Raw genomic sequence first — 13,449 nt, 5'->3', positions numbered from 1 at the left:
TGTGGGAGTAAAGATCTCTGAAAATTCTTTCATAAAAACAAAAAACTGATAAAAAATACCAGAAACAATGTTTTCAGAACTCTGGAAATTAACAATTAAGCAAAATTATTCAAGAAAATCAGCTGAACCTTAGTAAGACCAATAAATTCTTGCCCTATTTCTGTTCCTTTATCTCTAATCATGATATGCTTGCAAACCAACAGTTAATGCTCACAGTGAAAACTAGCAACCTGGCAGGTACCAGAGTGGTTAGAGTCCCTTCAAACCCTCTTTACCAGATAACTATAATTATATAACCTTTCTGGTTGTTCCCATTTACAAGACTGTCTTATTTGACCTTGTCTGTTCAGTGTAAACAGCTTTTTCCTTACAGTTTGCTGGTAAAAATTAGACATAATTGATCAGTTTCCCAAATGACGGACAGGATGGTAACAGGCAGGGCAAACAATAAGCTACCCAGGCTGCCCCACTGAGCCATCCAGGCTGCCCAACTATCCAAAAAGCTTTAAAAGAAAAGTTGGAGAATGAAATGTCTATAGGGGCTTTGAGAAGCTCCAACGTATTTCTGATAATTTAGGAAACAACATATACGTGTAGGACTGTGTGCATACCCTAGATAGTGCTTATGCTGAAGAAAGAACTGAGAAGGACTCAAGTTCTCACTGTGACTGAGTGACAGGCTCTGTGCAAGCAGGAAGAAGAGAGGAAGACAGAGATGTAAAACTGCCTGCCTCAGGGTTGATGGGCCAATCCCAAGACACACACAGAGGCCTCTGGCAAAGAGGGGAGACTTACTGGTTCCAGACATTCAAGGAAATCTATTCAATCATTAGCTGACCACAAAGCTAACACAGTAAAGAATTCAGTGGTCATGCCAGACAAAGGTATCAATTTTAAAGAATTATTGAAGTAAAACTCCCTAAACAAATAACCACAACTACAACAAGCAGCAACAAGAAACCCTGAGGAGTGGGAATCTAATTTCCAGAGTTGCCACATTATATTGTTTAAAATGTCCAGTTTTCAACAATAATTCCTAGGTACGTAAAGAAATAATGTATTATTCAAACACAGGGGAAAAAAGCAAGCAATAAAACTGTCACTGAGGATACAGAGATGTTAGACTTACTAGTCAAGGAATGTAAGTTAGCTATTTCAAATATGTTCAAAGAACTAAAGGAGATCATGGCTTAAGAGCAACATAAAAATAGTATCTAAGCAAACATTAATAAAGAGACAGAGATTATAAAAAAAGACCAAAAAGAAATTCTGCAGTTGAACAGTATAAGAGCTGAAAGGAAAAAAAAAACCCTAACAGGGCTCATAAGTATATTTCAGGGGCGCCTGGCTGCCTAAGTCAGTAAAGCATGCAACTCTTTTTTTTTTAAGCATGCAACTCTTGATCTTCGAGTGTTAAGTGTGAGCTCCATGCTGGGTACAGAGATTTAAAAAAATATATGGTAGTTAAAAAAAAAGCGTATTTCGGCAGCCATTAGAAAGAATCAATAAACTCAAGTATAGGTCAACTGAGATTATCCAGTCTGAGAAACTAAAAAAAAAAAAAAAAAAAGATGGGGTAGGTACACAGGCAGAAAAATAAATAAAACTCAGAGATCTTTGGGACAGCAGTAAGTGTATCAACATACACATAATGGGAGTCCCAGAAACTAAGGAAAAAAAGGGGCAGAAAAAATGTCTGAAGAGAGTGGCCAAAAATCCCCTCAATTTGATGATAACCTTCCATCTATCTAAATGTTGAACCAACTCAAGTAGGAAAAACTGAAAGAACCCACACCTAGATACATAAGTAAATTGTCAAAATGCACAAGAAAGTAAAACTCTCTAACTTAATTACACCAAAAAGGTAATATATAGCAAAATATTAAGAATTAAAAAAAATTTACTCATGAGAGAGAGAGAGAGAGAGAGAGAGAGAGGCAGAGACACAGACAGAGGGAGGAGCAGGCTCCATGCAGGGAGCCTGACGTGGGACTTGATTCCGGGTCTCCAGGATCAGGCCCTGGGCTGAAGGCAGCGCTAAACTGCTGAGCCACCTGGGCTGCCCATTAAGAATAAATCTAGTTGAATAACACTGCTTTCTCTATTTTGCTCTACATTTACAGATTTTCATATTAAGAACTTCAAAAGAGAATTTTTAAAAAAGATTTTATTATTAATTAATTAATTAATTAATTAATTAAAAGGGGAGAGAGAGAGGGAGAGAGAGAGAAGCAGAGACACAGGCAGAGGGAAAAGCAGGCTCCCACAGGGAGCCTGATGCAGAACTCAATCCCGGATCCCGGGATCATGCCCTGAGCCAAAGGCAGATGCTCAACCACTGAGCCACCCAGGTGTCCCTTCAAAAGAGAATGTTATAAGGTAAAGTTGAAGATATCACCTACAAGAAAAAAGAGATTTTTAAAAATTAATTAACTGAGAGAGCAAGTGCACGTGCACAAAAGGAAGAGGGGCAGAGGGAGGGAGAGTGAGAGAGAATCTGAGGCAGACTTTGTGCTGAGCCTGATGTGGGGCTCAATCTCATGACCCTGAGATCCTGATCTGAGCTGAAATCAAGAGTTGGATGCTTAATGGACTGAGCCACCCCCTGGTGCCCTGGAAAAGAGATTTTCAATTTAAACTTCTCCTAGCCATTGTATTATTTAAGAATGCAGGTAGGAATTTTGTTTATGGAAAGATGGCATAGACCTATTTTTTCCTGTTCTTCCTACTTAGCTAAAAATTGTATTACACATAAAACAAACAAAACACATGTTGAAAGATGAAGACAGACTGGCTAGGAAATGACACAGCAGTCATTTCTTTGGTTTTTTTGCCTCATGTGTTCCAGACTGGGTCCTGGAGAGCCACAATATGGAAATGTCAAAGAGCACAGACAAAAGTCTTAAAAGTCTGCTCAAAGAACCAAGACAGGAGCAGCTCAGCAAGATGGGAAAGTTTCAGACAGTAACTGCTCTACCCCAGTAAAATACCACAGAAACAACTGTGGTCTCATCTCCATTCTCTCTTGCGAATCCTGTGGAGATCCCAGATTTCCACACTTGTCAGGCTATAATGAGTACCCCAATCCTCTCTGTACCATCTCACCACTGAAGTGGTGTCAAAAGAGGCCAAGTAGGGAATCTGGACTTCAATCTCCTACCTGGCAGTAAGGTGACAATGTCTTTCTCTTCCTCAGCTGGGGTGATCTGAGAGGAGAACTGATAAAACATTAAGCTATAAATAAATTTCTGGGTCGTATAGGACGATAAATGTTCAGATACAAATGGAAAAACACTCATTTAATCAAGAGTCAGGAAAATCACAACTTGAGTAGGAGATGAATGATGAAGGTATTATATAAGGACAGATATCAGAAAAATGTTTCAACAAGCAATGACAGATTCACTTGAAATAAAGAGGAAAAAAATCTCAGCAAAGAAATCAAAGTTGTAAAACAAATCAAATGTAAATTATAGAACTGAAAAATACAATAACTGACCAAATAAACTCACTGGATATTGTCAATACTAGAATGCAGATAGAATCAGTGGGGTTAGGGACAGATCAATATAATTTACCCCATCTCAACAACACGGAGAAAGTAGACTTAAGAGTGAGTGCACTGCACACTGTTAGAGCTTGGGGTTGAGGCTGCTGGCTGGTCGACAAACTCAAAAGCGTAGGTAGTGTGCTACGTGAGGGTTAAGTCCTTTGCTAACACCATAAAGGTCTCTGGCTCAATGAGTGGAGTTTGATGGTAATTCTTGCTACAAGTAAAGATTGAGGCAGAATAAAGCCATTTTCTGATGTGCAAAAAACCCCCCTGATGTCTTAAGTACTCCTTCTCTGCCACAAAGAGATGCTCTAACAAATCAGAGAGTAAACCAAGGAAAAGAAATGTACGGTTGCCAGGGATGAGTTGAAGGGGACTCAGAGCATGATGGACAAAGAAAACACCAGGGAGAATAGCTAGGCACCAAATCCAGAGAGCAACCAGTGCAGACTGGAGGAAGCAGAGGCAAGGCTTCAAGGAGGGAGGGATATAATCGAAAAAAAAAATGGAACTGACAGATCTGCCTGTATTTGGAGGATTTCTCCAGGTTTGGTGGAGAGTCTGAGGATGTATTAGTGACTGACAGAAAAAAAAACTAAGCATACATAAGTAATAGCCTTATAGTACTATGTGCCTTCTTTTGAAATTCAATTTTTAAATTTAACAGTTTTTGGATTTATTTTCTACATCTATTTTCTAATATTTAAATTTTCCTTAATTTTTTTTGAATTGGTAATACATTCACGTTTTAAAAAATGTACTGAGAACTTTCCCTCTCTCCTTTAATTCCCCCATCTCCCCACACCACTCGACTTCAGTATTTCATTGAATCTAAGCTGCCAGTAATTGTACATCAAATTGTGTGCCACTTAAAAATAATATAAATAATATTAATGTGTCCTCAATTTTAAATAACCTATTTGTTTCTGAGATGCTGACATGTATGTTTGATCTTATTTGTCTCATAGTATGTTCTATATGGTTTTTGTTTTATCTTCGCTTCCTTTTTAAAATTTTGCTCACTTTTTCCATTTCTATCTTCTATGTCTATACTGTTTTCTATTTGAATTTGACCTTCATTCTGTGGTTTCTTCTGGATCTTTACTGAGTTCTGTTCCTTCACATGTCATCTGTTTTATGTCCTGTCATTTAGTCTTGAGAGTCTGCATTTTATTTTTGTGTGTTTTCCTCTACTAAGGTGGTACTGACTTAAGTAATTTAAATTCATAGTCAGATTTTTAAAAATAAGCTTCATCTGTCCTGCTTTTCTGGTAAGTGTTCTTACTGAACAAATGAGTATATTTTGTTGCCCTTCTCCTACTTTTTAATTTTAGTTATCTGCACATGAATATTCTTTTATTACTCATCAGTGAATGAGTTGGGCTATTCCTAAAAACAGCAATTTACATGAGATTCCTTTCACTTGGGCGTGGGAAGGTGGGGGGACTGCTCTGATTTCAGCTAGTTATTTTTCACAGTCCAAATGCTCTCTTTAGGTGCCACAGAAACAGACTGCCAATTCCAAGTAAGGCCAAGTGGATGCCTCCCTACGCAGGGCCCTACCTCAACAATCTACCCTGGAACTATACTCAGTTCAAGAAAGACTCTGCATATAGCCCCTCCTCACCCAAGTTACTGCATATATTGCTGCTTTCAAGGAATATACTTTTGTACTTCACAGAGTGCTCTTCACCTGGAGGAATTTTTTTTTCCCCTATGACTTTAAAAGTAACTCCAGTGCTAGCTACTTAAAAAAAACAAAAACAAAAACAAAAAAACAACTCTTTAAATAATGAAAGGTAATGTATTAAATTTGTAAAATTTAGTATCTAAATTTGGGAACAATGTGGGGGAAATGAGAACACATTTCATGACGATATAAACAGGTATTGTGATTGGAAATCGCATTTAAACTCTACATGTAATTTAGCCCAGTAACGCTACTTCCAGAAATATATTCCAAAATGTTTTCAAAGGGGTTCAACGATAAACAAAAATATTTATTGCATTAGTTATTACAGTAATAAATGGAAATAACTTAAGCGTTCATTAATGGAGGACTAATTATAGCATCAACACGTCTGAGAATATCACACTGTACAGGAATAGTCTCCTTTTCTAAGTTTTTCATTTTCCCAATCTCCTAAGATGACATGTCCTAACGTATGATCTTCATGCCACCTCTATTCTCAACTTATACTATCAATAGACTTTCCACCACTCTCTTTTTTTAAATATTTATTTATTTATTTATGAGAGAGAGACAGACAGAGAGACAGAGAGAGAGGCAGAGACATAGGCAGAGAGAGAAGCAGGCTCCTTGTGTGGAGTCTGATGCGGGACTCGATCCCCAGACCCAGGATCATGCCCTGAGCCAAAGGCAGATGTTCAACCACTGAGCCACCCAGGCGTCCTTTTCCTCCACCCTCATGATGCTAAAAAACATATATCTGCTTATAATTCCCAGAACTTAATCATCACCATAGATCTCCATCTTCAATTCTTGAAATGGATCTACTTCAGAATTTTTTATCCAGCTATACACTTGACATCTCCACTTGGCTGTGTCTAGCCACATGAAGATCTCAAAATTTGAAAATATTTAAAACTAAACTCTTAGATTTTTTTCCCTTGTTATTCCCATAGGCTTCCTTACTTCCTATCTGTAGTTGCTGATGCAAAACCTCTTAGCCACTCATTGCCTTCCTCCTCTTCTATCAGAAAATTCTGTCAACTGTACTTTCAATACATATCCAGAATCTGAACTTTTTTTAAAAAAAATATTTATTTATTTGTGAAAGAGAGAGTTCTGTGCACACAGAAGAAGACGGAGAAGCAGACTCCTTGCTGAGCAGGGAACCCGATGCGGGGCTCTATCCCAGGACCCTGAGATCATGACCTGAGCCAAAGGCAGATGCTTAACCGCCTGAGCCACCCAGGTGTCCCCTGAACTCTTTTTAAGACTTTTACTACCTCCATTCTGGTCCAAGCTGCTATGACAGTTTAAGGTTCCATCATCTCTCACTTGGTATCCCTGCTTCCACTTTTGCTTTCTTGCAGTTTATTCCCAGCATGAAGCCAGAGCAATCCTTTTAAAAGTCAAATCATGTCACTTCTTTGGCTTAGCCTCTGATGGCTCTCAGTCTCACTCAGAATAAAATCCAAAGGATTCTGAATGGCCCACAAAGCCCTACATCATCTGGCCCTCAGTTATATCTCTGAACCATGTTGTGCAACTCTCCCCTTGCTCTATGTTGGTTTCTCTTGATGTTCCTTGTGTGTTCTTAACATACAGGAATTCTTGACTTTGTAGAATACTGATATGTGTGAAGTGTATGTATACATGTGTAACTACATTATACCAATCCCCCAGCTGTCCAAATATCAGTTACCACTGTATATTAACTGTGAGTAGTTACATAAACTTGATGCAACTTTATGCAAACTTTGCAGCTAGCTCCTCATTCCACAAATAACTATGTAACTAACAGATATGCATCACAATCTATGACCAATCACACCACTTCCTTTGAAGTATATTCGTGACTGGTCACTGCACACCTGTTAGTCAGTTTATGCAGATGGTAAATTGTGGATGTGCTGTCTCTTGTTTCCTAGAGATAAATCCAGGTGAAATTTTATAATACTGGATGATAGAGAGTGAAAATAAGCCAACAAAAATGAAAACCCAGGAAAAAACAGTAATTCTGAAAGTAAAACTGGATGTGATTAAAAGGTCTGAAACTTGCAACAACAAAGAGAAGAGAGGATAAGCCCTAGGGCTGTATGAAGATATGGTATGGACCATGTAGAGAGAATCCAATGAATATTAAAAAAAAAAAAAAAAAAAGGTAAAGTCATCTCATATCATCTTTCAGTTGAAATTACACCAGGAGGGTAGCCTGGGTAGCTCTGCGGTTTAGCGCTGCCTTCAGCCCAGGGCCTGATCCTGGAGACCCGGGATTGAGTCCTGCGTCGGGTTCCCTGCATGGAGCCTGCTTCTCCCTCTGTCTGTATCTCTGCCTCTCTCTCTCTCTCTGTCTCTCTCTGTTTCATGATTAAATAAAATCTAAGAAAGAGAAAGAAAGAAAGAAAGAAAGAAAGAAAGAAAGAAAGAAAGAAGAAAGAAAGAAAGAAAGAAAGAAAGAAAGAAAGAAAGAAAGAAAAGAAAGAAAAGAAAGAAAAGAAAGAAAAGAAAGAAAAGAAAGAAATTACACCAGGTACAGAAAGCCACTACGGTGAAATGCAGTATTTACTTCTATTCTGGATTATTGATTGATTAATTAATCAATCAATCTGAGTCATTCAGGCCGAAGTGTTAAAGTTAGCTGCCACACTGAAAGAAAATGGCTACTTGCGATGCCTGGGTGGCTCAGCGGTTGAGTGTCTGCCTTTGGCCCAGGGCGTGATCCTGGTCTTGGGATCAAGTCCCACGTTGGGTTCCCTGCATGAAGCCTACTTCCCTCTCTGCCTATGTCTGCGCCTCTCTCTCTCTCTGTGTCTCTCATAAATAAATAAATAAAAATCTTTAAAGAAAAAGAAAAAGAAAATAATCTTAGAAAGAAGAGAAAATGGCCACTTATAAGGACAATGAAAAGTAACAACAACAAATCCTTTTCTGGCCAATAAAGGCTGATTTATTCCAAAAGTTAATAAATTAACTCCAATTTGATTAATTAATGTTAAGCTATCTGGTGAAGCCACTAGCACAGTTAAAAGATGCTGTTGTGCAATGTACATCTGGATTCCATGCATTAGTTAGGGCAGAGGGTTTTGATGAATGGGATGAAGATGTTCCTTGAAGTGATGCTGGCAAAAAGCTTCACATTAAAGGAAATTATCTCTTGGAAATAATTCGCCACCATTGAAAAGACAGGATAAAATGTCAGAAGCAGATCCAAATTTAGAAAAAAGCATGACAATTCACCAACACATGGAAGGATTGTTGTGCTCTTCATTGAGTTATACACTGTGAAGACAGCAAACAATGCTCCAACTACTCTTGATTACTTTTTAGAAAGAAATAAAATATTTTTTAAAGATTTTATTTATTTATTCACAAGAGACACAGGCAGAGGGAGAAGCAGGCTCCATGCAGGGAGCCCAATGTGGGACTCGATCCTGGGATTCCAGGATCACGCCCTGGGCTGAAGGCAGGCACTAAACCACTGAGCCACCCAGGGATCCCCCAGAAATAAAACATATTATTTTATTATTTTTTAAGATTTTTTAATGTATTTATTCATGAGAGACAGAGAGAGAGGCAGAGACAAAGGCAGAGGGAGAAGCAGGATCTCTGTGGGGAGCCTGATGCAGGACTGGGATCATGCCCCAAGCCAAAGGCAGAGGCTCAACCACTGAGCTACCCAGGCGCCCCAAAAGAAAAAACATTTTAATTCAGTGTTTCTCATGTTTAAATTACAGTGTACCAAATAAATGTTAGTTTTACTACTCACGGTAACTGACAATGATGAGAGTTTTGAGTATTTTCATAATATTTTAAATGTTTAAATGTTTTTAAACATAAATGTTTTAAATGTTTTTAAAGAATAAGCACAACCCCCACTGCCTAAAATTAAGATAAGTTTTATAGCTTCTCCTTGCATGGTTATTTTTACTTTTCTGCACTAATATGCAAAGTAACAATTGCATGTCTTCCTACATCAAATTCTTAGCTCCTGCTCTTTCCTTGGCCTGATGTAGCTGGACATCAGAGAGCATGTGGCTGTTCCTTCATGCTCTTAAACCTCTGCTCAGAGAAGGCTTTCCAGAAAGCATCTGTCCAGAAAGCATCACTTCTTCCTCCCATTGCTTTACATTTCCTTCAGACTGCCTTCTTTTTCTTCACATATTTATTTCTCCACACCCACTAGAAAGTAAGCTAAAGGAGAACGGACACTTTGTCTTAGTCATTCTACATTCCCAGATTCTAAAATGGTACTAGCACACACAAAGCAATCATAATTTTTTCTTGAATGAAATTTTATGATAAATACATCACCACTGTAAGCTATTACTGATAAAAGTAAGAACTGCAAGATATAGAACAAACTAATCAGCAAAATCCTGTTTTTAAGACTCAATCTATTTACATGTGTACATAAATAAAGATGTGGAAAGATACTTAACAAAAATGTTACCAATCAATATGATTCTGGCTAGTGGTATTGGCAAGGTGGATGGAGAACAGGATAAAGATTTTCATTTTATACTTTAAATATTTTTATATTGTCTCTTTCACAAAGTAACATTACTTGTGAAATTAAAAATAAAGAAAACAGCGTATATTAACTACTGTCATGATGCCATTTTAAAAAAAGACTATTTGAGAGAAAGAGAGTGAGAGCATGAACAGGGAGAGGAGCAGAGTGGGAAAGAATCTCAAGCAGATTCCATGCTGAGCACAAAGACCAATGTAGGGCTCAATCTCATGACCTTGAGGTCATGACCTGAGACCAAACCAAGAATCGGTCACTTAACTGACTGAGCCACCCTGACACCACCCCATGATGCCATTTTTGATAGCAACAATAACTGTGAGGCAGGCTCTATCCTTAACACTTCAAAGGTACCATTTCATTTAAATATATAAGAAATATCTAAGAATTACTATAAATAGTAATCGGAGAGGCTGAGCAATGTGTCCAGGTCACAGCTAGAAAGGATACAAAAAGATGCACATAGGCAAATTAAGTAAAATTTGTCACATGTTAGACTTTTTCCTCTCTGATTATGTGTAGTTGGAAGCAAGAGTGATAACATTTATGTGCTCACCCTGCAGGCCTAGGTGACCCAGATGTACTCCGCATAGAGCTCTCCACTCGAGGGCTAGCCACTTCAGGAGGCTGAGGAGGAATGAGGGTTTTCCGAACTGCCATTCTGAAAAAGACCAGACAAACCCAGAAAACAACAGTCCGAGGGCATTAAAAGACAGGAAGTACATATTTGCTAGGCATACCTATGGCAAAATGAAAGCACTATATTGGCTAACCCATTTTTTTAAGTGGGTTTCAAAATTTTATCAAAGTAATATAGGTATATTATTGAAAAAGCGAAACTGCACTAAAATGCTTTTAACAAAATATGGCATGTCCCAACCCCATCCCTTCCCCATTTCCTGCCCATCTCTCTTCAGGAAGCAAGCACTGTGACTCTTTTAGCTTCTACTTCTAGTATGTCACGTTTCCTTTCTTTTTTTTTTTTTTTTTTAAGGGATTTCAGATACTCTATGAAGAATCACGTTTCCTTTCTACTCATTATCAAACTTGGAATCCATATTATGTGTTCATGATTATTATGTCTATGTATTTACACTGACCTAAGTTCCTCAAAGTCAAATGAAAAGAATTGATCAAGTTAATTAGTGTCAACTGGGCCATGCAGTAGAGGCCACATATGGCTCAGACTGAGAACCGCTAGGCTCAGTAATGTGAAGCCGTGAGTAATCATGACATGTTTAGTTCTGGCAGAGTGGTGGGAGCAAATGCTAGACAAGAATGGGTTGAGAGAAAATGGCTAGATCCAGAATATACCATTTTGCAAAGCCTAATTAATGGATCCAGATATTGATCAAGTCTGCTAGGATCTCAAAATGGGAGACCGTCATGTATCATTTTAATTTATAAAGTGATCTTGCCAAAAAAAAAGATATATGAATCTAATCCTTAAGTTTTAGATTCAAGTAATGAGAAAATGTGTGGAGAAGACAAGAACAGCAAAACTACACTACAAGGGTAGTGTGTTGAATTGTGGTCCCTAAAAATATATTCAAGTCCTAATCCTTGTACCTGTGAATGTAAGTTAGAGATCTCAAAGTGAGGTCCTTCTAGCTTTAAGATATGTCCTAAATCCAATGATTGGTATCCTTATTGCAGAAAAGAGAGGGAGATTTTAAGACACAGAGACACAGGGAAAGCCATGTGAATCGGTCATGTGAGATTAGAGGGATGTTTCCCTAAGCCAAAGGTTTGCCAATAGTCACTGGAAGTTAGGAAGTTAGGAAGGAGGAAGAGGATTCTCTTTGGGTGCATTCCGAAGGAACTAACTCTTTTTGACATCTTGATTTCACACTTCTAGCCATAGGAATTGTGAGAATAAATCTTTTTTTTTTTTTTAAGATTTTATTTTTAAGCAACTTCTATTTTTTTTAAATTGGGAATTGATGTCATTTAATTTAATTTTTAAAAGATTTTATTTATTTATTCAAGAGAGACAGAGACAGAGAGAGAGAGAGAGGCAGAGACATAGGCAGAGGGAGAAGCAGGCTCCCTACAAGGAGCCCAATGCAGGACTTGATCCCAGAACACTGGGATCACGCCCTGAGCCAAAGGCAGACTCTCAACAGCTGAGCCATCCAGGTGTCCCTTAAGCAACTTCTACACCTAACTTGGGGCTCGGACTCACAACCCCAAGATTGAGATTTGCGTACTCCACCATGAGATATGCGTACTCCACCAACTGAGCCAGCCAGGCACCTCTGTTAGAATAGATTTCTGTTGTTTTAAGCCACCAGATTTGTAGCTCTAGGAAACTAATACAATGTGGATGCAATTGATAAAATCCAGGAAGAGAAAGGGAAAAGTCTACAGGACAAAAGATCAAGTTTCTTCAACAAATAAATTGCAAGGAAAAAAGATGAAGGAAACCTATAGAAGAGTCTTAGGAGACATATCAACTGATCACAATGTGGGTACCTTATCAGAATATTGATTCAAATAACTTAAAAACAAAAATTTGTGACATTTGAGACCACTGGAAATTTGAACGAGTAGGTATTTGAGATTACAAGATTATTCTATTTTTTAGTAAGTCCCTCAATACACACATGCTGAAATATATACAAAAGAAATGACGTGGCTGTCTGGGATTTGGTTCAAAATATGGTAGAAAGGAGTGGGTAGGCAGGTAGATTAAACAAAACTGGCCATGAGCTGATAAACTGATAACTGAAATTGAATGATGGGTATGGGTATACCTTCATAAGTTCAAAATTTTAATTTGTTTAAAGTTTTCCATAATAAAAAGTAAAAAAATAAACAACTCTACCAACTCTACTAACTCCCCAAAAGCAAAGAAAATAATCAAACCTAATGAGATACACCACTATATATCCACAGAATAACCAAACTTAAAGAATGTCAGTAACAAGTGTTGGTGATGAATGCAATGATCCCCACCTGCTGCTTAGACTGTACAGGGGTATAAACAAGTATAGCTTACAACTCAGCAGATCCCCTCCTACATATGTAACAAATGCCATTTACCTATGTATCAAAGGTCATACACAAAAAACATTCAGGATCACATTATGGCCCCAAGCTGGAATCAACCCATAGATCTATGCATAAACTATGGTATTGTTATACAATGGCATTTACTATAGCAATAAAAAATTACAATCACATGCAATAACATGGATGAATTGTACTTTAAGCCCAGGGAAGGAAGGTGGAATCACACAAAAACATATAATACATAATTCAATAGAAGTTCAAAAAGAGGCAAAGCAAAGTGAAAGGGTCAAAAGAAAAACTGGTTACTTTTGGGAGAAAGTGTTGGTAATATCGTTTTTCTTGACCTAGATAGTAGGTGTATGCTGTGTTCACCTGTGCTAATTACACCATACATGCATTATCTTTGCAGTTTTCCATACCTCAGTGAAAGTGCTGAGAGAGAAAGAAACTGAAAGAAAAACTGGAGTTAGCAAATATATGTAACTCCTTTATTTTCTTTGCAAATAGGAACAAAAAAATGGGGTAGGTAGTGAAGCAATGTGGCTCAACAGAAGGGTTTTAGGATGGAAGAAATGACAGCATGTGTATGCTTTCTATGTGTATCAAGAAAAGGCTAAGTAAGTAGGAGAGAGGGAGAAGAGCTACAGCACTGTTCTCAGCAGG

General features: G+C 37.9%; 1 protein-coding gene and 1 non-coding gene across 7 annotated transcripts in view; one reads left to right on the top strand and one right to left on the bottom strand.

The window, feature by feature from the left end:
* Window positions 1-13,449, bottom strand: part of SAP130 (Sin3A associated protein 130) — an 83,148-nt gene that overhangs the window by 22,416 nt on the left and 47,283 nt on the right. For 5 of the 6 annotated variants that reach the window (XM_072788698.1, XM_072788693.1, XM_072788694.1 and 2 more), the window contains one exon: window positions 10,328-10,432. The exons of the other annotated variant lie outside the window; for it this stretch is intronic. In XM_072788698.1, the coding sequence (XP_072644799.1) occupies window positions 10,328-10,432 (105 nt within the window). The remainder of the gene's footprint in view (window positions 1-10,327; window positions 10,433-13,449) is intronic. 6 annotated transcript variants of the gene reach the window in all.
* LOC140612156 (small nucleolar RNA SNORA62/SNORA6 family) lies at window positions 3,622-3,775 on the top strand. Its single transcript, XR_012013472.1, has one exon. It is a non-coding gene; the product is annotated as a small nucleolar RNA SNORA62/SNORA6 family (small nucleolar RNA).

Source organism: Canis lupus, chromosome 20 (genome assembly GCF_048164855.1).
Source record: "Canis lupus baileyi chromosome 20, mCanLup2.hap1, whole genome shotgun sequence".
Classification (NCBI taxonomy): Eukaryota; Metazoa; Chordata; class Mammalia; order Carnivora; family Canidae; genus Canis; species Canis lupus.
The sequence above is the reverse complement of the archived record's forward strand: the minus strand, read 5'-3'. Positions and strand labels throughout refer to the sequence as shown.